Source organism: Branchiostoma belcheri, unplaced genomic scaffold (assembly GCF_001625305.1).
Source record: "Branchiostoma belcheri isolate BF01 breed outbred unplaced genomic scaffold, Haploidv18h27 scaffold3, whole genome shotgun sequence".
In the NCBI taxonomy this organism is placed as follows: Eukaryota; Metazoa; Chordata; class Leptocardii; order Amphioxiformes; family Branchiostomatidae; genus Branchiostoma; species Branchiostoma belcheri.
This window is the reverse complement of record NW_017803909.1, coordinates 366,092-389,540: the sequence shown is the minus strand read 5'-3', so window position 1 is coordinate 389,540 and position 23,449 is coordinate 366,092. Positions and strand designations below refer to the sequence as shown.

General features: G+C 45.4%; 2 protein-coding genes, 1 non-coding gene and 2 pseudogenes across 3 annotated transcripts; 3 read left to right on the top strand and 2 right to left on the bottom strand.

Annotated features, from left to right (window-relative positions):
* Positions 1 to 86: 86 nt before the first annotated feature.
* On the top strand, positions 87 to 8,130 carry LOC109473291 (annotated as a pseudogene).
* Trnad-guc lies at positions 7,027 to 7,098 on the top strand. Its single transcript has one exon. It is a non-coding gene; the product is annotated as a tRNA-Asp (tRNA).
* Positions 8,131 to 10,553: 2,423 nt separating the features above from the next.
* LOC109473290 lies at positions 10,554 to 11,222 on the bottom strand. Its single transcript, XM_019773165.1, has one exon. The coding sequence runs from the start codon at positions 11,220 to 11,222 to the stop codon at positions 10,554 to 10,556; it is 669 nt and encodes a 222-aa protein (XP_019628724.1).
* A 702-nt stretch (positions 11,223 to 11,924) lies between these two features.
* On the bottom strand, positions 11,925 to 12,827 carry LOC109473289 (annotated as a pseudogene).
* A 401-nt stretch (positions 12,828 to 13,228) lies between these two features.
* On the top strand, positions 13,229 to 13,978 carry LOC109473288. Its single transcript, XM_019773163.1, has one exon. It carries the CDS (start codon positions 13,229 to 13,231, stop codon positions 13,976 to 13,978), a length of 750 nt encoding a protein of 249 aa, XP_019628722.1.
* The last annotated feature ends 9,471 nt before the right edge of the window (positions 13,979 to 23,449 follow it).

The window sequence follows — 23,449 nt, the reverse complement described above, 5'->3', positions numbered from 1 at the left end:
AGAGCGCGACTTCGAACAGAATCAGCTAGCTTCCCAAGCTTTTGTGCACGAAGTTCTTCTTTGGATTCTTCGACAAGTTGCTCAATATGGATCTCAATCCGGAGACCAAGACCCACGAGGACTTCTGGATAACCTCGACGCGTACCCTCAAGAACCTACTCCCAGATGTTGAAATCAACCATGGAAATGTGGGGGCAGCTAATTACATGACAATCGGGATCCCCCTTTCGAAGGCCATGGACGAGGACCAGAAGGAGTATTGGGTAAACTTTAATACAATGTTGCCTAAATATGTCAGTGTTCTCGTAACAGTGGACCATGACAGAATCACAATCCACGCCTACGACACCCCCTACACCCTCGTCATGGCTTCCCACTCCACAGACCAGCCTCAACACATACGATTCAGTGATGTTGATGACGGCATACAAAACGTCATGGGAATCCCCGTATTAGTCGAAAATCTTCACGACTCTCAACTGTATGGATTGAAATTTTCAGAACTGGGTGATGAAAACCCGGCTGCTTGTGCCGTGTTTCTGCTGGACAAATTCATTGAGAATCGCCCCTCGACAGCGAATCGCCCTTCAAACTCGTCCTGGCTAAAACATTTTGTTGGGTCGTTTTTGGCATCGTGTTTCTTGTATTTCATTTCAGCCTGCTTACTGGCTGGATTATGGCACACCGTAAGATCATAACTATTCTCCATCCATCCATAAAAGACCGAGCGGTACAGCCGTCACGCCAACATGTCGAGCAGCCGATTGAACGAGAGATGGTTTCAGTTTTACCGGACCACCATTCCGACATGGGGTAACTTATCCGCTTGGAACAAACCGCCACCTCTTCATACTGTTAAAAAGGAAACCTTGTTAACATTCGTACCGGACTGCGTGAGCAACTACCAAAACTACAACTTGGAGGACAAGATATCCTTTCCAGAATTCCTAATGGTTCAATATCTTAACATTCAGTGGGGCAACATTCCGCAAGTAAGCCTAAGTCTGCTCCGAGTAAAGTCACGCCTCTTCCATCCAACGCAATCACCCCTCAATGACCCATTATACAAGACCATCGATGCTCTATACACAGCCGAACATATCAGCCCATTCAATAACATGCAGCACATGCTAACTGCCCAGGAACTCTTACGCGAATACATGTCCCGAGACTTGATGGAATTTAGACATCGTCTAACCTCGTGGCTCTTTGAAAGCTACCAACGCTGGATCAAAGATTTTGAAGTCGCTGTTCTCCAAGACGCCCCTCTCCCACAACTTATCATTGTGACCAATGCTAGCTTGAATGACATTTACGCCAAGCACGGCTCCCCCACCACGACCAGGTGCGGTGCCTGTTGTACCAAATCGTATCTATTGGTTCCAGGAACAAAGTGCGGGATACGCCTCTGCCAAACCTGCAAATACAAGCTTCTCCAACTCTTCGGTTCCTATTGCAATGAATGCCCTGACTGCGCCCACAATATGTATGACTGAAAGCTTCATCAACCATCTCACGAAAACCTTTCTTCACCTCTCCCGTCGTTATTCGTTTATTAGTTTCCTACTAATTTGCCTTAGTCCCTGGACCAAATGGGGGAGCTTAAAACGCTCAAAAATAAAGCTTGCCGTGGCATAGACACGTGCACAACTCTCATTTCAAGCGTTGTTTCCCTCTTTTTTTAATCATACGCTAGTTCAATAAGAGTGTGTGTTCAATGACTCGCTTGACCGCTAGCATACCTGGTTAAGAACAAAAAAAGAGCTCCTATTTAGATAGGCTCACTGCCTTTCCGACCCAGCAAGTCTGGACCAATCCAACTTTTAATTCATGTAGGCAAATTTTCGATCCAAGAGATCACCTCCATAACCCGACCACTTGCTCAGGACAACCGTATTTTTTCTGTTCCTGTGATATCTTTCTTCTATAGCTTGTATAGCTGGTGATGATCTATAGTGTGGGTAGCCCACAAACAGGGTAGTCTGGACCAATTTATACTGCAAATTTTATTCATGAACATTATTCATAGAGCGATGACCCGCTCAATCCGCCGAACATATGAGCCTGTTCAATAACATGCAGCACATGTTAACTGCCCAGGAACTCTTACGCCAATACGTGTCCAAAGACGAAATCTTTGCTCTCTTCGGTTCCTATTCCTATTCCTATGCCCCGACTGCGCCCATCTGCACACACACACACACACACACACACACACACACACACACACACACACACACACAAACAGTTGACTGCAGTTCTAGGGCTAAAAAGCACATGTACAACGTGTAAATTTTCGGGGAAAAGAGGGACCAATAGATGGAAGTCAAGAGATTGCGTGCGGGTGGGCATACCAAACAAGACGTGCTAGGCACCGCTAGAGGTGTTTGTAGAGATGAGAAGGTATTCTAATCTGCCCGGAGCGAACAAACAAAACGCGCTGTGGCTGTACTACGTCTAACGTGTGTCTTCAATATCGCCCTGCTTTAACCCCACAACTGCTACAAAAAATTTAGCAATACAACAGTATTCAAATCAAATTTTATTCAGTAAGGATCTCGCGGGCGAATAGCCGAATTTCGTCCTTATTACAATAGTAAATAGAACATTACAAACACTCTTCATCATGCACATGAAACAACATAGGTGAACACATATTAAGACGATTGCATAGGCGAACATAGGCGACCTCAATCTTAAGACGATTACACAATTAAAATCTATGCAGGTTAAATACGCAGTTATCACGAAGAATTTAGCTAGGTACAATATATACAACACTACTACTGGATTGTCTTGTTATGGAAGCGAACAGCGCAATGAAGGAACGAGTTGTTAAGTCTCTTAGTCCGGGCTTTAGGTAAACTGATTGTGCCGGAGTTTCTGAGTGACCGTCCCGTGGCACCTGACCTAGTAGGCGGAACAAAGTATTCTAGAAATCAATTCATTATTGTAAGTTTGAAAAAACTGCTGTGTTACAACGTAGGGTGGTTTCACTGGCTATACTCTGTATCTGTATCAGTATGGCCGCTATAACCTCCTTTCGGCGTAACACACGAGCTTCGCAAGCACGCGGCGCGGCGGCAGCTGGCTATGTTACACAGATCAACTTGTTACATCTAACCCTTGAACTTCTAGCTCTAGACATTGTTTAAAGCTATCTATTGACAATGCCCCCCTACTGTACTTGGTGACAGTGAGTTACACTCTGCGATAGTTATAGGAAAGAATGAATTCTTGAACACCTCAATCCTTGGTTGATAACTCTGGTACTTGAATGCATGGCTATTTCTTGTTCTCTTCTGGGCTGGTATTAGGTACTTAGTAGTTGGGACATCCACCAGTTTGTTAGTCATTTTGTACATCATGCATAGTCTGGACATCTTTCTTCTGTCTTCCAGTGAGGTCCACTGTAGGTTTCTTTTCATTTCCGTGACACTAGCACCTCTTTCATAGTTTATCATACAGAATCTTGCAGCTTGATTCTGTACCCTTTCCAATTTGTCTTTGTCTTTCTTTGTATATGGATCCCATACTGTCGCAGCATATTCTAGGTTCGGTCTTACAAGTGACGTGTATGCAAGTGATTTTACTCTAGTTGGACATGCCCACTGATACAGATACAGAATTGTACGGCTAAGACATATTCACAGATTTCATGTGAGTTTTGGCTGAAAAAGCGAAAACAACAGATAGGAGGATATACGACCACTTAGAACTGTTTGCGGTTTTCTTACTCTATACATTAGTATTGTAGAAATCAATGCTACGTTATTTAATCGCAATTTTGGGTAACACTAAACGACACACATATATATAAGAGTAAATACATCTATGAACATAGAGTCCGACACATTCTGGTGAGCGTTGGTTGATCCAGAAATAACTAATCGTAGTCCTTAAACCGAGTCCTGTTCCATCCATTAGTTGTTATTGGTTGGTGTCCGATTACTAAGTATTCTGATGTTCAGTTTCAATTTGGGATCCTTTGAACGCAGTCATGCCTTAAGTATTTCAGTCTTTCTCCAAACGGTCCGTCCAAATCTGCCGTCAGAATGGTTCTTCTGCTGAGCATTGATCTCCGGTAGAGTTCCAACATAAACAACATGTCACTTGGTAGGCCGTCATATAGGTGACGGATATAATAGCTGACCCTGACGTTATCTGTCATGACTCTAACGCGAGTCTCCGGGAAGCAAACCCAGTCCGCCTCGTACGGGGGACGGTCGAATATGTTGTAGTCACGGAGAAGTAAAAAGATCTGGAGCATGTATGGGGTACCGCGACCTGAAACAATAATAGTGGTACACTCCGAGGGCTCAACGAACTCAATTACAAGTCGCGTATCATTGTCGTGAAGTGTTGCATGCGTTGCCACTTCATTTATATATCTCACACCAAGATAGCACGGTCGCAAGTTCCGATAATCGTCCTCGTTCAATGAGGGGGTGATCGATTCGCGCAGGTTGAGATGTATCTTGTAACGTACCACTTGTACTCGTACGCTATCGAAAAACTCGAAGAAGGCATCTTGAACCAGTCTTGGCACTCCGAGATTCTCAATGGCTGATTGTATTCGAGCCCTAATGCCAGAATACCTCTCGTACAGAACGTCAGCTATGATGGTTACACAGAACGAGAAAAGAGATGGCGGTGATCTCGGCATGTTGTCACACAAACCTCGCAACGTTGCACGACGTTGTTTAAAAAAGACAGGAGCGAATGAAACAGAGTTCTGTAAATAAACGGGGATGTTCAAACACTGTCTATTGTTGGCAAGAGTCTCTACATGGATACCTTCTGGCCGTTGGTTAAGAAGAAGTGTTGCAGAATATCATGAATACAATTTTAGAAAGAAGCATCCTAAGAAAAGATCTGACGGCAGCTGTGTACACAATATGACCAACCCACCATATAAGGATGATGGCCACACCACATATTCAATTATGTTGATGCTATCTGTTTATGTTTCTCGTTCATATATAGTTCACTTAATCAAGCTAGCGGCATTCAGCCTCTACTTACTTACTTTAACCCGTTTACTCATGTAGCGATTATTCACACAAGGCACAAACAACCCAAATACTCTGGACAAATACTCATCTATCGTTTATAATAACCGCGGTCAACCTCAACCTCATCATCATCATCATCATTATTATCATGCAACATTATTCATACACCGATGACACCGTCAAAAAAACAGGGGGGGCCAAAAAACGACCCCCACCCCCAAAATCACACACCCTCACACAAACGCACACAACAACAAAACAAAAAATTATAACTAAAACACCGCCCATCGGCGCGGCTCCCGAACTACCCTTTCCCCCCCGTGCCAGCGCGCCAGTTTTTTTTTCTTCCCTTCTTTCATCCGATGACTATGACGTCATGATACGACTTAGGATATAGCGTTGTCATGATTGGCTTCGGGGAAACTTGAGGTGGTGACACGATTTAGGTTAGCGTTGTCGTGATTGGTCTGACGTCATGGCATAGCGGTGTCATGATTGGCTTCGGGGAAACTTGAGGTGGTGACAGGATTTAGGTTAGCGTTGATTGGTCTGACGTCACGGCACGGCGCAGATAGCGTTGTCATGATTGGCTTAGACAAACTTTCGGTGTGAAACGGAAAATCTCATTATATCCGTTTTACGGGTGGATTTTCGAGCGTCCCCAAAATCTGGGTCGCCCATTGGGGCCCATGGTTAAGCGACCTCTGTTGTCACAGCACTATAGTATATAATAAAACAAATAATACAACGAAGAGAAAGTTAGAAGAGACCAGATTAGGAGGGAATGGTAGGATGGTGTTGCATGTAAGAGGGCGCTGTTATAATGACGTCACGGCATATATATATGCAGGCGGGCCCCGCTTGCTTTTCCCAGAATCAGCAGCCGCGGTGCAACGGCAGGATCATACACATTTTGTGACGGAGACAAGAATGGGCAAAATTCTGTTGTTATTTTTGTCGGTGCTGGTGGTGGGGACGGAATCTTGCAATCTACAAACGTTAAGGCAACGGATTGAACATGGACGTCTCATGGAACGAAAATTGTCATTTAAGACAGTAAAACACAAAACAAGTTGTAGAAAACTATCCATGAACACTTTTTGTGTATTTTCTTAATAAAAACTGCTTTTTTTCGTTCACGTAAGCAGCCAGCCGGGCCGGACCCATGACACGTTCCTGTTAAGACACAAGTATACCCACCTCCCCACAAAAACATTTCGCTGTGTCTACCACTGTTCTGACGGAGCTTCAGCACTGGATTTATCTCTTCCTTTCTATATATTATCTTTATTTTGGCACTAGTGTCTGCTAGTTATTAACCGAATCCGTGTTAGTATAGTGGTGTCGGTACTGTTATTCGTACTGGTGGTGGGGACTGAAGAAACGTTAAGGAGCGGTTTCAAAAATGATCGAGACCGACAGGACTGTTTAATCATCGCCATAGCATCAGCGCGAAAGGAATGATGATGCGGAGTGATGCTGGTGGAAATCTGCCTTTAGACCGGGAAATCTCTTCCTAGTTCTTCTAAATCATAATATTTGGAGTTCTGGCCTTAGTGGCGAGATCGCAAATAGTGTTAGGTCGGAAGGTAGAAATTGTTTTTGATTGAAAACTCAGCCACAGTGGAAACAGAAGTATGTGCGCGGCTGAGCATCCCCTGTTTTCCCATGGTGTTATTTATGGCGCGGTCACATTCCTCAACCCGGGGGCCGGTCGGCCAGTCTTATGGAACGAAAACTATAATCTAAAACAGCACACCACAAAAAACAAGCTGTAGAAAACTAACCATGAGCACTCTTTCTGTATTTTCTTCATAAAATATTGTATATTTTCTTCGTTCATGTGAACATGACACACGTCCCTCACGCTCAAGACATAAAACCATGCCCACCTCCCCACACAACCTCTCACTGTTTCTCCCACTGGTCTGATGGAGTTTCAACACTGCATTTATTTATTTCTTCTTCTTCTTCTTCTTCTTACACTATCTTTATTTTGGCATTATCCGATTCTGTGTTAGTATAGTGGTGAGTATCCCCGCCTGTCACGCGGGAGACCGGGGTTCGATTCCCCGACATGGAGGATATTATATTTTTTTACAGGTTTATTTCATGCCCACCTTCCCACACAACACCTCACTGTTTCTACCACTGTTCTGCCAGAGCTTAAGCTGTGGAACACTGGCCGTTTAGCAATAGAATTCCTCTGCGGAGCTTTCTTCCGCTCATGGCCTCTTGTGCCGACACCATATGCGTATTTCCCCCCGTGAATACCGCACTTCCCCGGGTGCAGAACCCATACCCTTGCAAAAAAGCCGAGGCATAGAAACAGTATTATAGTTTGTTACGTTGCACATCGCTGACTTTCATGGCGCCTACTCTACCTGTTATCTATAAAGGAGGGTAGCATGAAATAGAGACAAATCGGTGTATTAATGCATTCTTTATTTTTCTCATTCTATGCACTCAAAATACTGTACCGTGACTCTGGGCGTGTCTACAATTTACATATAATTCGTAGGTCGAAGCAGAACGGTATAACTACTATGATTGGTCCAGGTTACCTATTGAGTATTCAAAATCTTTGTTGTGCGCCATTTTCCCCCAAAGCTTTGCCAGGCCGAACTCGGTGTGTCTGTTGAAGAGCCCACAGCCAAAAAGCCCCAAAATCGAGATGGCGTCCAAGAAAACCTTGCTACGCTTCACGAAGATCACAGAGAACGCCTTCGCACCAACTAGAGGGTCGAAACAGGCGGCTGGATACGATTTGTACAGTGCGTATGACTATAACATCCCAGCACAAGGCAAGGTTCTGGCTAAGACTGATATCCGAATCGCACTACCCGAAGGCTGCTATGGCAGAGTGGCACCTCGATCCGGCCTGGCACACAAAAAATTCATAGATGTCGGAGCCGGGGTAATTGACAGGGATTCCCGTGGCAACGTGAGTGTCATCATGTTCAACTTTGGGAATGAAGAGTTCAAAGTGAACAAAGGGGACCGGATAGCCCAGCTGATCTGTGAGCGAATCTACATGCCGGACCTGGTAGAAGAACAGAGCCTTGACAACACGGAGAGAGGGGAGGAAGGCTTTGGTTCCACTGGGACGAAGTGATGAACAACAAACCACGCTGGCAGCAGCTGTGTGTGTGTGTGTGTCTGTCTGTGTGTGTGTGTGTGTGTGTGTGTGTGTGTGTGTGTGTGTGTGTGTGTGTGTGTGAAGTCCTTCTATTCTCTGATCTTTATTCAAAATCATCCAGTCATCTCCATCAGAGCACCTCGTGCCAAATGCCATGCTGTGCGTCTGTCTGAAAAGATTTCTTACTGTTATTTACCGATTTACAGTCCAGTGCATTTAAGTCTGACCTCGTAAGTTTGACAAGACAAATAGTCAAAGAAAGAGGAACATGAGAAGAGACATTATTACTTATAACCGTATATACAATTAGGTAAATTTCTACGCTGATCCGGATGATGTCAGGTAATAATGCGCATTTATTAATATGGAGGTGGCAGTGTTAAACCATCTAAAGCACGTACGGATGATGTCAGGTAATAATGCGCATTTATTAATATGGAGGTGGCAGTGTTAAACCATCTAAAGCACGTACGCCTTGCCAGTGTGGATTGGGACACGAAGTTACGTCATGGATTCTCATTGGATGGCAGCTGTTAGAGGTACTAATTGGTTATGTTCCGATCCCGTGATGTGCCAAATAAAAATGTTACCATAAAAATCTGTCCAGACCGCAGCTTCTCACTAAACATCTCGCCGTCCCAGAACGGAATGGAGTCCAAGATACCCGAGACAGATATAACCCTGTCCGAGGCCTACACAACCTCAAATCGGAAAACTTCACAAGTGTGTAGTTTGAAAGGTACAAGTGACGAAGAACGTGTTCACGTCAAAGAGGGTATAGGAGAGACAGGCAGCGAGGAAGGGTACCCCGAAATTGACTACACGGACGATGAATACAGCGATGACGTGTTTGAGCCCGACGACAATGCGGGGGAGAAGGTTATATTTTCAGAGTCAGAGGAGGAAGCGACGGCCGTGAGTAGCAGTCATGAGGACGGGGATGATGCAGTTGTTGTGAGCAATGTCTCAAAGAAGCGGCGATATGAAAACCCCAAACGTATCGGTTCGAAGTACCCTCGACTGCTCAACTTTTGCTCACCCAGGGACGAGTTAAAAATAAATCGTCCCCCTGATTGCCTGGGGTCACCAGAATGCGCCGTATCCTCCAGTGGGCATGTCCGCAGCAGCAGCAGCCACCAACCCCCCCCACCAACCCCCTTGCCGGACCAGGAGGGCGCTAGTTTTTCTTTTCCAGGTCCATTGTTTGATAATTTCATTCTCCCTGACCTCCAAGTCAGTTTTAGCGATCTTTGCGACTCCTGTGCAACGATGCTTGATGGGGCGATATGCTTACGTTGCGACCAGGTGTCGTCTTTCAAGGAAAGCATCACCCAGCGCTTGCAAGGAGACGCTCGGATTCGCGCCATTAGGCATATCGATGCACAGGACGTCCCGAGTGCCCATGCCTGTTGTGGGTACGTGACAGGGGATTGTCCTCATTGTCGTCAAAACATCGTCGAGATGGTGAGATGCACATACTGCTGCAACGGCCTGTCTGCAGACGACAGTGAGCTGGTGTGTCCTATGTGCCCCGTATCAAGAAGCTACGTTTTCCCAGGAATGAATTGATTGAAATAAAACTAACCAAGATCATCAGTTAATCAGTCATTGAGTACTCTGTGTGGTTTTTTAGCATATCTGTGTGAGACGTACAAAGGCACACATAAAAAACTCCCTTTCCCTGCTACGGTATAATAGGTTTCTCCATAATATGTTCAGGAGAATTAAATGCTGGTATAGAAGTAAGGTGGTCCTAAAAATGCTTTGGTCGTGCTGGAAAAAATTAACGCCTTACGGAAAAAATTAACTCCTTAACTCCAAAACAAATGCTGAGATCACAATGCCCACACCGGGACCGGCCTGTCAGCTTTTGAGAACGAAAATTACGATAAAAAAGACGTAAACGCACTGACAATTTTTTTTTGAAATAATCATGGGCACTATTTTTATATATTCTTGATTCTTGATATGAATTGTTAATTGTTCTTGCGAACAAACAGTCTGGCCGAGACCGGGTTTGTAAATGTGACCTAAGCAAAAGGAAGGGTTGACAGCGCGGCTGGCTGAATGACTCCAAATGCCGAATGCGCGTTAATCCTAGTACAGTAAAAGTTTTACCAAATGATGTTTTAATTGGTCACCAGGGAGGGGCAACGACACCAATTTTGAAAAGATAGACCGCATCCATTAGTATGTGATGATTTAATCTGTTTTCTGTTACGAGCCTTACTGACAACCATTACATGTAAGCAAAGTTCCACCGTGGGCTAATATAGACAACAAAACACACTCGATACCATAACATAACTTCAGTTAGTTTATTGGGTAATATGATAGAATTACACATGACAATTTTTTTAACTCGATACAAAGCGTTCAAAGCTATACGCAACATACGTTCATAACCACAGGTAGTCCACGTTTGCAAGTCTGGTGAATCGAATGCAAGCTACTAGGCTGCCTTTCTTCAGATAAGTTGTGCCATTATTATTGTCCTGGGAGTTCTTGTTGAAACCTACCATTCCAAAGATGTCGCGATGTTGCTTAGTGATTCGTTCCAAGGGAACGACAAGGAAAGGAAGAGTGTTCGTACTGGAGAGTGGATGCAAGATGGGCATCTCATCCGGACGACAGACGGCTCGGTCTCTGTTCGCTGGCTCGACTATCACGAGGCTAGGGAGATCTTTGGCCAACACTGTGTCATTAGTCACAATGACGTGCTCCGGCACCCGGGTCTCCAAGCCAATTTCATTGCTGCTTATGAAGAAAACCTGAGCAATGGCTCGCCCAGCGTTGACAACGATCTCTTCGCACCTGCTGTGGTTGGTGATGTGTATCCTGATGATGGTACCATCACATTGATGAATGGATGGGTGCACGTAAATACCTTTGAGTACGACTAAGCCCAAGATACTTGATACAGATGCCACGATGGGGACGTCAGCACGATCGTAGCAAGGTGTAAAACCGATGTCAAGAGAAAGGCTGTGCCACTCACCGCGCGTCAAGGTCATCATTTTGGGACTCACTAACATGAGGCCGTAGGTATCCGCACGCTCGACTGGCATTGGTGGTGGTATATCAGATCTCGTCGTAATAAGTTTCAATGGAATACATCGCTGTCTGTTGGTAAGTCTCGGGCGTAAGGGCCATGGCAAACAAGGACCTCTAGAGGGTGGGGCGATGGGCCAGAGGAACTTAGTCTTAGACCTTGACTTCGCCTCACTGACTCGCTGGTGGCAAAGGCTTCCCTGGTCGTTGCTTCTTCCTGCTGGTGGTAGGACTAACTGTTGCTTAAAGGGACATGGCTTTGAAGAAGAGGTAGAAGACAGAACACTCGAATCGTGGTCATCTTGCATCGTGTTGTCTTGCCGGCTGCGTGGTGTGTGGTGGTCCCTGTTTTGTGCGACTTGTGCGATCTCAGCACCTCAACCCCTTAATTGAGACACGCCCTGCCATACATCTAAATTATTTTAGAGCATGCGCATTGGGCAACAGTGGATAACGTTGGAGAGGTCTACAAACTGCTGATTGGGGCTCAGAGTGTTCCTTTCTTGTTTCCACCGTTCTGACATAGACGGTGAGCAGCCACAGACGGTAACCCACAGACCACAACTTCACTAGACCACGGCTTGGACCAGACTGATCCAGAGGCCAAAGGTCCCTCTCCTTTACTAGTCTTAATTGACACCAGATGTGATGCTGGTGAGAGATCACAACTCCTACTTCCTACAAATGATAAAATAACTACTTTCATGGTTTCTCAAGGATCACACCGCCATTTCCATACTTATCTTTGGATGTGGCATATAGCCACAAATTTCGAAATCCTCGAACCTGAAGTCATCAATGTTTTCCACTTTGCGTTTGATGTTGAGGATGGGAAAAGGTCGTGGATTTCTCTTTACCTGCTCGTTAAGAGCGTCGATATGATTGAGATACACATGCGCGTCTCCCAGGGTGTGTACAAAGTCCCCAGGCTTTAGTCCTGTGATGTGGGCTATCATATAGGTCAGGAGACTGTAGCTGGCGATGTTGAACGGAACGCCGAGGCCAATGTCTCCGGAGCGCTGGTACAGCTGACACGAGAGCTCGCCGTCACAAACGTAAAACTGCACAAAGGTGTGGCAGGGAGGCAGCGCCATATTGGGCACGTCTGGTGGGTTCCACGCGGATATGATTATCCTCCTGTCATGAGGGTCATTCTTGATGGTGTGGATGACCTGGGCTAGCTGGTCCACACCTTGTCCCGTGTAGTCAGTGTTTTTATCCTTATATTCCGCTCCAAAGTGCCTCCATTGGAAGCCATAGATGGGGCCCAGGTCTCCCTCCTCATAATGGTTCAGACCACGCCTGTCCAAGAATTCTCGCGAACCGTTCGCATCCCATATATGCACCTTTTTGTCAGAAAGTTCCTTGGCGTTCGTAGAGCCCCGAACGAACCAGAGGAGCTCTTCGACAACCCCTCTCCAGAACACACGCTTTGTGGTGAGCAAGGGAAACTGCCCTCTGAGACTATAGCGACACTGGGCACCAAAAACAGACAAGGTCCCTGTTCCTGTACGGTCTCTCTTTCTTTTTCCATAGCTCAAGATGTGTTGAACTAAATCAAGGTACTGATATTCGTCGTGCTGGCGAACGGCGTGGGTGGGTGCCGATGACTCCGCTTGCATATTGACTCCGCTTTACTGTGTCTTGAACGAATGAATGACTGGTTTTATTTGACCAACATGATCCTTGAAAAAATCTTAATTCGAAGGCTTTCCTGCTGCCTCTCCTTTATATAGCAACTGTCCCAACATATAAATCAAACGAGAGGGGGTTGTGGAGAGAGCATTACTTAACCTTCAGACGTCATCACATATCCACCAATCAAGCCCTCCCATGCACACATATATACATAGATGCATACATAAATACAGAAACACATACTGCTCGGGAGTTTCCATATTGTCAGTTGACCCAAAATCCCATATCACCACCTAGGATTGGTTGTTAGCATCACTCATTTGTGAGCACGTCTAGAACCTTAATCTGGTAACTTGACGGTAAACATTGCGCTCTTTGCCTTACGATGGCTTCCAACAGCAAGGAGTGTGAACCAATAGAGATGAGAAATGATAGTGGCGACGAGAAATGCTGTCATATTACCGACAAAGCCAAGCAGAACAGGAAGGCTAGACTACGCCAGTTCGACACCAACTCCGAAACAGAAGATATGGAAGCAACTTCAGGGGTGTATTGTTTGGATAGTGACAGCGAAACAAACAGCGCTTTCAACTCTTCTACCCTCGCCTGGTTTGAAGGTAGCCAGAGAGTCGACTCCAACTCCGAAACAAGAGATCTGGAAACAACTTCAGGGGTGTTTTATTCCGATAGTGACGACGATCTTGGCCCGAAGCAAAAAAGATTCAAGCGGTGGCACATCTATGAACCTATTGAGGGCCGTGGAGACACCGAAGAGATAACAGAGCAAGAGTACAAGAGCGACGACAATGATGAATATGAAGAAGATGGCTTCGTAGTCTTTGGAGATAAGGTGGAAGAAGTTATATTGTCAGAATCGGAGGAAGAAGCCATGACTACCAGCAGTGAGGAAGACTATAACAGTGACTTCTTTAACAGTAGCAATGCTCGTGTTTCACAGAAACGGTGCATAAAACCCAAACAAAACCGCCGTTGTTTTCGTGGTAGATCGAGGAGTACTAAGGTCGAGCCATCTCACTCTCCTAAATCCGATCCTGAACTGCAGGAGTCCCCAGAATCTCCAGCATCGCCCACTGACCGCGGTATGTACGTAAATCTCCCCTCCTGCAGCAACTAATCATTTTGCCGATCTGCAGGCAAACTGGGAAAGACATAGACGGGGATGAGGAAAGGATGCTTTCTTAAACAACATTGTTGTCAACAACCAACTAGGGCCTGCACCGACTTCTTTATGCGAACCCATTCACCCTGTCCCCACAGTACTTGTCAACAATCGCGCCCAATTCGGCGACCCTCCGGCGAAAAACAAACATACTGGATACGGACCCGTGGCTTCACCGAAGGTAGCGACCACGCAACTCTTACAGAGTACCGACCACACATATCGCCGCCCATGACACTGCGAATAACCGAACGAATAACCATGCCTTTCGTAGTTAGATGATGGAAACTGTCAGTAAAATATAATTGAGATAATAGTGTGCTTATGTTGCAATAGTAATACGTTCAAGCAATAGTGCTAGTTTATATGCATCTTATGGCACAAATGTATCACGAAGTAATGCTGTCTCAGGAGCATATTGAGTGAAATAAAAAGAAGATCAGTGTGTATTGATTATTTTCGTCTTTATTTCATGCTACCTTTCTTTGTAGAAGACATATGAAACATGTCATGACGACAACGATGCACAACGTCCCCAATTGCCCCACCATAATGATGTTTTTCTACCTCAGAGTAAAAATAGTTTCCAGCAGTTGTTTGTGCAGTATTGAATCAAGAATGCTATCTGGCCTTTCGCCCTATTTTTGTCTGGATTTTTTTAAGAGCCAGAATGCAGTGACCCCTTGCCCTCTTCTGAGCATTCGTAATTACTGAAACCATGAATTACTGAAATCCTTTGACTCGTAGATAAATGTTGCCACCAACTTGGGCTGGAAAGAAAATTCCACGTATCCTCTGACTCTACTGTCTATTATTAGTTCTTTGCACTGGTTAAGGTTGTTAGTGCTGCACCACCGATGTTCTTCTAGTATACCTAAACGGTCTTTTGATCCGTGGGCGCCCATTCATTTGATGAATAGGCCATGTTAACATTGGGCGAGAGAGTCACGTTGAATATGGAGTAAATATTCAAGCATGTCAGAGTAAAGGTTTTGCGGTCGGCGCGGTAAATCGCTTCTAACTGTGACTTTACGCTATTATGCCACTGATAACATTTTAAGGTATTAAAAAGACCTACCCAAATTCCAAATATCAAAAACGACCGATCAGGCGCTCTGTAATTATTCTGCGGACATGCATACATCTCCGTTGCAAACAGACATCAGTTACTACAATACCTTCTTTCCAGGGAGATATGACAGGAAATAAAAGTGGGAAAGGGTCATGATTACGCAGTGTTATGATTGACGAAATGTGCACGACACTGTAGATGTGGATATTTTTTTTACAAATTGAACATTTATTAGACATGATACTACATGAAGTGATGCGCCATCCTTTCTTTCGCTCGTCTGTTCCATCGTTCCCTTCGCGCTGATACTATGGCGATGATTATACAGGCCTGTGTGTTATGGCGGTGTCTTTAGATGCGGTGATCTTGGTCCCAGTCTGATGCGACGTTTTTAGAACTCATTATAGATTGGATTGCATGCCCCATTAGAATTCCCATATTATCGGTGAAAATTGCGACGTCCAACCGGTGCAGTGCCAACTTCACTTCTGCCAAGGCGAACAAAAACATTTCATCAGACTTGTCAATCATATCGATGAGGTTCTCTACTTTACGTCGTGTTTCTGAGATCTTACGTAACAGTTCGACCGGCGTAGAGGGTGGAGCGAATTTTTCTAGAAACTCAAGTTGGTCTCGAAAATATTGAAACCGCTCCTTTATTTCTTCTCGGCCATCTTCAATCCGTTGCTCTAACGTTTCTAAATTGCAAGATTCCGTCCCCACCACCAGTACGAATAACAGCAGAATTTTGGCCATTCTTGTCTCCGTCACAAAATGTGTGTAATCCTGCCGCTGTGGGCTGCTGCTTCTGAGAATAATATGGCAAAAGCTATGCGGGGCCAAAAATTGCGACGTCCAACCGGTGCAATGCCAAGTTCACTTCTGCCAAGGCGAACAAACAATTCTCATCAGTCTGTCAAACATATCGACGAGGTTCTCTACTTTACGTCGTGTTTCTGAGATCTTACGTAACAGTTCGACCGGCGAAGAGGGTGGAGCGAAGGTTTCTAGAAACTCAAGTCGGTCTCGAAAATTTTGAAACCGCTCCTTTATTTCTTCTCGGCCATCTTCAATCCGTTGCCTTAACGTTTGTAGATTGCAAGATTCCGTCCCCACCACCAGTACGAGTAACAGTACCGACACGAAAAACAGCAGAATTTTGGTCATTCTTGTCTCCGTCAAAAAATATATCTGACCCTGCCGCTGCGAGCTGCTGCTTCTGCTGCTGAGAATGATATGGCAAAAGCTATGCGGGTATATATATATATATATCCTGTGACGTCATTACAACAGCGCCCTCTTACATGCAACACCATCCTACCATTCCCTCCTAATCTGGTCTCTTCTAACTTTCTCTTCGTTGTATTATTTGTTTTATTATATACTATAGTGCTGTGACAACAGAGGTCGCTTAACCATGGGCCCCAATGGGCGACCCAGATTTGGGGACGCTCGAAAATCGACCCGTAAAACGGATATAATGATATTTTCCGTTTTACACGGCAAGTTTTGTCTAAGCCAATCATGACAACGCTATCTGCGCCGTGCCGTGACGTCAGACCAATCAACGCTAACCTAAATCGTGTCACCACCTCAAGTTTCCCCGAAGCCAATCATGACACCGCTATGTCATGACGTCAGAGCAATCACGACAACGCTAATCTGGATGGTGTCACCCCCACTGAAGTTTCCAGAAGCCAGTCATGACAACGCTATATCCTAAGTCGTGTCATGACGAGGCGGGGATACTCACCGCTATACTAACACAGAATCGGATAATGCCAAAATAAAGATAGTGTAAGAAGAAGAAGAAGAAGAAATAAATAAATGCAGTGTTGAAACTCCATCAGACCAGTGGGAGAAACAGTGAGAGGTTGTGTGGGGAGGTGGGCATGGTTTTATGTCTTGAGCGTGAGGGACGTGTGTCATGTTCACATGAACGAAGAAAATATACAATATTTTATGAAGAAAATACAGAAAGAGTGCTCATGGTTAGTTTTCTACAGCTTGTTTTTTGTGGTGTGCTGTCTTAGATTATAGTTTTCGTTCCATAAGACTGGCCGACCGGCCCCCGGGTTGAGGAATGTGACCGCGCCATAAATAACACCATGGGAAAACAGGGGATGCTCAGCCGCGCACATACTTCTGTTTCCACTGTGGCTGAGTTTTCAATCAAAAACAATTTCTACCTTCCGACCTAACACTATTTGCGATCTCGCCACTAAGGCCAGAACTCCAAATATTATGATTTAGAAGAACTAGGAAGAGATTTCCCGGTCTAAAGGCAGATTTCCACCAGCATCACTCCGCATCATCATTCCTTTCGCGCTGATGCTATGGCGATGATTAAACAGTCCTGTCGGTCTCGAGCATTTTTGAAACCGCTCCTTAACGTTTCTTCAGTCCCCACCACCAGTACGAATAACAGTACCGACACCACTATACTAACACGGATTCGGTTAATAACTAGCAGACACTAGTGCCAAAATAAAGATAATATATAGAAAGGAAGAGATAAATCCAGTGCTGAAGCTCCGTCAGAACAGTGGTAGACACAGCGAAATGTTTTTGTGGGGAGGTGGGTATACTTGTGTCTTAACAGGAACGTGTCATGGGTCCGGCCCGGCTGGCTGCTTACGTGAACGAAAAAAAAGCAGTTTTTATTAAGAAAATACACAAAAAGTGTTCATGGATAGTTTTCTACAACTTGTTTTGTGTTTTACTGTCTTAAATGATAATTTTCGTTCCATGAGACGTCCATGTTCAATCCGTTGCCTTAACGTTTGTAGATTGCAAGATTCCGTCCCCACCACCAGCACCGACAAAAATAACAACAGAATTTTGCCCATTCTTGTCTCCGTCACAAAATGTGTATGATCCTGCCGTTGCACCGCGGCTGCTGATTCTGGGAAAAGCAAGCGGGGCCCGCCTGCATATATATATGCCGTGACGTCATTATAACAGCGCCCTCTTACATGCAACACCATCCTACCATTCCCTCCTAATCTGGTCTCTTCTAACTTTCTCTTCGTTGTATTATTTGTTTTATTATATACTATAGTGCTGTGACAACAGAGGTCGCTTAACCATGGGCCCCAATGGGCGACCCAGATTTGGGGACGCTCGAAAATCGACCCGTAAAACGGATATAATGATATTTTCCGTTTTACACGGCAAGTTTTGTCTAAGCCAATCATGACAACGCTATCTGCGCCGTGCCGTGACGTCAGACCAATCAACGCTAACCTAAATCCTGTCACCACCTCAAGTTTCCCCGAAGCCAATCATGACACCGCTATGCCATGACGTCAGACCAATCACGACAACGCTAACCTAAATCGTGTCACCACCTCAAGTTTCCCCGAAGCCAATCATGACAACGCTATATCCTAAGTCGTATCATGACGTCATAGTCATCGGATGAAAGAAGGGAAGAAAAAAAAACTGGCGCGCTGGCACGGGGGGGAAAGGGTAGTTCGGGAGCCGCCGATGGGCGGTTGTTTTAGTTATAATTTTTTGTTTTGTTGTTGTGTGCGTTTGTGTGAGGGTGTGTGATTTTGGGGGTGGGGGTCGTTTTTTGGCCCCCCCCTGTTTTTTTGACGGTGTCATCGGTGTATGAATAATGTTGCATGATAATAATGATGATGATGATGATGAGGTTGAGGTTGACCGCGGTTATTATAAACGATAGATGAGTATTTGTCCAGAGTATTTGGGTTGTTTGTCCGTCGGAAAGTCATTGACGCGGTGAGGCGGGCATATTAGATCATAGCAGTGTGTGATGAAAGGAAGCAGCCGGTACGTTGTCGTAATAATGGTTTCGGGCCTGTTATAGTATTGGTAAATTATGTACAAGCGGTATTGTGTCAAAATTTGTTAGGTCCCCCTGGGCTAGCTCGTGTTTTGTCCAGAAAAGACTACACATCTACAAGAATGACACGATCATATGGTTATACTAAGGACTCCACGGGCAGGGGGTACCAGAGTGGTGCACTTTGGGCAACTTTTTTTTCTGCGCTTCCCGCACACACACACACACACAGACACACACACACACACACAGACACACACAGACACACACACACACAGAGAGACACACAGACACACACACAGAGGCACGTACGCAGAGATACACACAATTGCAGTATCATTCAATAAAAAGAGGGGCACAGCACTTAAAATGAGATCTCTGCACGTGTTTATGCCACGGCAAGCTTTATTTATGGCAACGCATCAGATTTCTGCAAGGAGGTCGACGGCGTCGGGCTTCTCATGCGTAAGGGCGGCTTTCAGTGCTGTAGTCAACTTGTCTGCATGCGCCTCTAAGGCCTGCCACTGCGACACTGATAGCTTGATTCCTTTCTTCAAGTTCGGCACGAGTTTGCTGGCGTCCGTGGCTAATAGGACGAACTCTCGTAGGACCACGACTGGCTCTTCTTTGTAGATCTGCACGACGGCGTATCGTTGGTTCCCTAGGTCGAATGTGCGCGGTGAGACCGTGGTCTCCTTCTCTTCTCTGCGGGACAGCAGACCCAGAGTTTCCGACACATTCTCCATGTTGCGTTTGAGATTCAGCCATTGTTTTGGGGTCAGAACAATCCCCTCTGCCTCGGGGCATGGAGAGGACACATGCACAGCCACGAACGGATTCCCCTGGAAACGACCGACGTTAGCAAAGGTACTTTCGCCAATGGGAAACCCGATTGCAACTCCCTTGTTGTCTTGGGCGATCTGGATGGTCGATTCCGCTGACCGTCGGGGAGGCGGGACGTGGTTGGTCGTAGAACTTGTGGGAACCTCGAGCGGTTTGTCTGCTTGTGCAGGCGTGGACGATCCGTTGCTTGCATCCATGATTTTTATTAAAAAGGCTGTTCAGAATTCGGTTGTCCGCGAGGCAGGAAAAGTGCGTACCAGAACACAAGACTGTGGTGGGTCTGCCCGCATCATGACCTCTTCTCTAATCATAACCAATCGGAGCACAGCATTTCGTCTCATATATATGTTGCGTTATGGGCATGCCCGGACTTGAGTTCACCGCTTCACGGCTCAGCTTAAAAAAACGGTCTTGGTTAAAAAAAATGTCGATCGGTCCACCTGAGGTGTCTCCGCTATTGGTATTTTTGACGGTAGCATTCCTTCATTCATTTACACCACACTTAGGAGTTTAAGTCTTCCTGTGCCCACAGGCAGCAAGTCTCCATCTAGTTAAGACACGCCGATATTAATCTATAAAAGAACAAACTGCGGGGTTGGGCACTGATCCTGTACAACCACCATTGGCCTGTAGGTTTTTCGTGCTCCTCCAAGTCGTCATAACGGGTTAAGCGGGCTATGAATTCTTCTTTCCCCTTATACCACCGCTCGAAAATCTTGCTCATGGCGTCTTCTGTTGGCATTTCCCGTCCCGCGTGCGAATTCTGATACTGTTGTATGCAGTATGAAATCTGGTCATATCGCTTCCTGAAAGACGTACAGGCGAGGGCGCGCCGAAGATAGTCTATTGAATCTTTTATCTCTAGAGTATGACAGAAATGGTTGTCATCCTTAGGAAACGGCCCGGCGGTTTGACATGCATGGCAGTCAGCAGTCACTAGTCGTGTAACTACCTGCATAAACTCAAATTCGCACATTTCTATGAACGGTACACCATAGGGGATAGTGGCGATGTCACCTGTACGTGTAACGCTCATGCTGCCGAAAGGTGTTTTTAGAGCGATCGTCAGTCTGCTGTTAACCGTTGTGTACAAGAGGTCCAAACGACGGGGCGTGAAAGGGGTGAAGATGAGGTCACTTTGAGATAGAAGGGCCCAGTTCAGTGGGCGAGCTTTCAGTATTCCGTCACTGTATAAACCGTTACCTATAAACCACACTTCCCGTTCCTTATATGGTATTGCGGGCTGTTCCCATGTGTTAGTTGGGGAAATCTTGAGTGGCAACCAGTGTCCAGTGGGGCCGCGCACATGTGCACAGGCTGTGACTAACACCCGCGCCTCTCAGACGACCTTCTCTGGCCTAGTTTATGTGCAAGGAAGTAATAATGAATGAAGGAAGGACTGAAGGAATGAAAGACCTTTATTGTACGTTTGTGCTCTAACAAGCTAAGTACAGGTCATGAATAAACGGGAAAAAGAATACAAGAATAATACTTAAACTATACATACTAATCTGGTGTACTATTTACGAGTTCAACGTCTTGGCTTCTCTGCTGTGGTAAAGTTTGCATTTGGTAAAGACTTTTTGGGCGACAAGGAGTTTAGTAGGTTTCTTAGGTAGGCTAGGGAAATGCCTCCCAAAACTGTACATCGTAGAGGACGTGGTTGGGGAAGAAAACAGAAGAGGGAATGCCCACATCTGTAAAGTATATAGATAAGGTATTGAAGCTCAACGAAATTCGTTAGGTCCCCCAAATGGCTAGGTTGTGCTTTGCCTTTGGTTAAGAAAAGACCACACATGCACAAGAATGACAAGATCAGATGGTGCAGGATAAAGATTTATTGACGAAATGTCAGGCGGCATTCTCTTCTAGGTTGTCGTCCTGTTACGAGTTATTACACCGGGTGCCGTGCTCCAGCTTCCGTTGTTTACCACGAATTTCCCAATATGTTGACACATTACGGTGGACATTTCTACAATAATTTCACATATCGTAATGTACTCTAAACCGTCCATGAGTAGTTCTGCACACACATCAACCACAAACAACATTGAGATTATAATGCTTCCTCAATTCACGTTCTCACGGTCCAAGACTTTCTGTAGTATAATCCTCAAACAGGCACAAATATGTCTTCTTTCAGTCCATGATAAATTCTCGTAAAAGGCTCTTCCACACTATGGCCCCAACTCGCCAGCTCTGCGGTTAATGTTCTTGGCAATCGATCTTGTCAAATCGGCAGAATCGCCGTCCATCTTCTCCTTTGATTTTTTCGGTAGAATTCCTTCATTCATTTAGACCACACTTAGGAGTTTGGGTCCTCCTGTGCCCACAGGTAGCAAGTCTCCATCTAGTTAAGACACGCCGATATTAATTCATAAAACAACACAGTGCGGGAGACGAACCTGTAACCCCACCATAGGCCTGTAGGTTTTTCGTGCTCCTCCAAGTCGTCATAACGGGTTAAGCGGGCTATGAATTCTTCTTTCCCCTTATACCACCGCTCGAAAATCTTGCTCATGGCGTCTTCTGTTGGCATTTCCCGTCCCGCGTGCGATTTCTGATACTGTTGTATGCAGTATGAAATCTGGTCATATCGCTTCCTGAAAGACGTACAGGCGAGGGCGCGCCGAAGATAGTCTATTGAATCTTTTATCTCTAGAGTATGACAGAGATGGTTGTCATCCTTAGAAAACGGCCCGGTGGTTTGACATGCATGGCAGTCAGCAGTCACTAGTCGTGTAACTACCTGCATAAACTCAAATTCGCACATTTCTATGAACGGTAGACCAAAGGGGATAGTAGCGATGTCACCTGTACGTGTAACGCTCATGCTGCCGAAAGGTGTTTTTAGAGCGATCGTCAGTCTGCTGTTAACCGTTGTGTACAAGAGGTCCAAACGACGGGGCGTGAAAGGGGTGAAGATGAGGTCACTTTGAGATAGAAGGGCCCAGTTCAGTGGGCGAGCTTTCAGTATTCCGTCACTGTATAAACCGTTACCTATAAACCACACTTCCCGTTCCTTATATGGTATTGCGGGCTGTTCCCATGTGTTAGTTGGGGAAATCTTGAGTGGCAACCAGTGTCCAGTGGGGCCGCGCACATGTGCACAGGCTGTGACTAACACCCGCGCCTCTCAGACGACCTTCTCTGGCCTAGTTTGTGTGCAAGGAAATAATAATGAATGAATGAAGGAATGAAAGACCTTTATTGTACGTTTGTGCTCTAACAAGCTAAGTACAGGTCATGAATAAACGGGAAAAAAGAATACAAGAATAATACTTAAACTATACATACTAATCTGGTGTACTATTTACGAGTTCAACGTCTTGGCTTCTCTGCTGTGGTAAAGTTTGCATTTGGTAAAGACTTTTTTGGGCGACAAGGAGTTTAGTAGGTTTCTTAGGTAGGCCAGGGAAATGCCTCTCAAACTGTACATCGTAGAGGACGTGGTTTGGGAAGAAAACAGAAGAGGGAATACCCACATCTGCCTATTTTGTATAGGCCCTTGCCCCTGCTAACAGGTTCGGGGGCTCGCGGGGGTAGGCTGACTACACATCAATGTCAGCAGATGTGGGAACTGGTTGGTACGGGTTAGATGGGTACAAATGTAGCTTCCCATCTTGTAGTTGACATTCCTGCAGACACCAATCCTGTGTATGGATTCTCTTTTTTTACTACTCTCTCTCTCTCTCTCTCT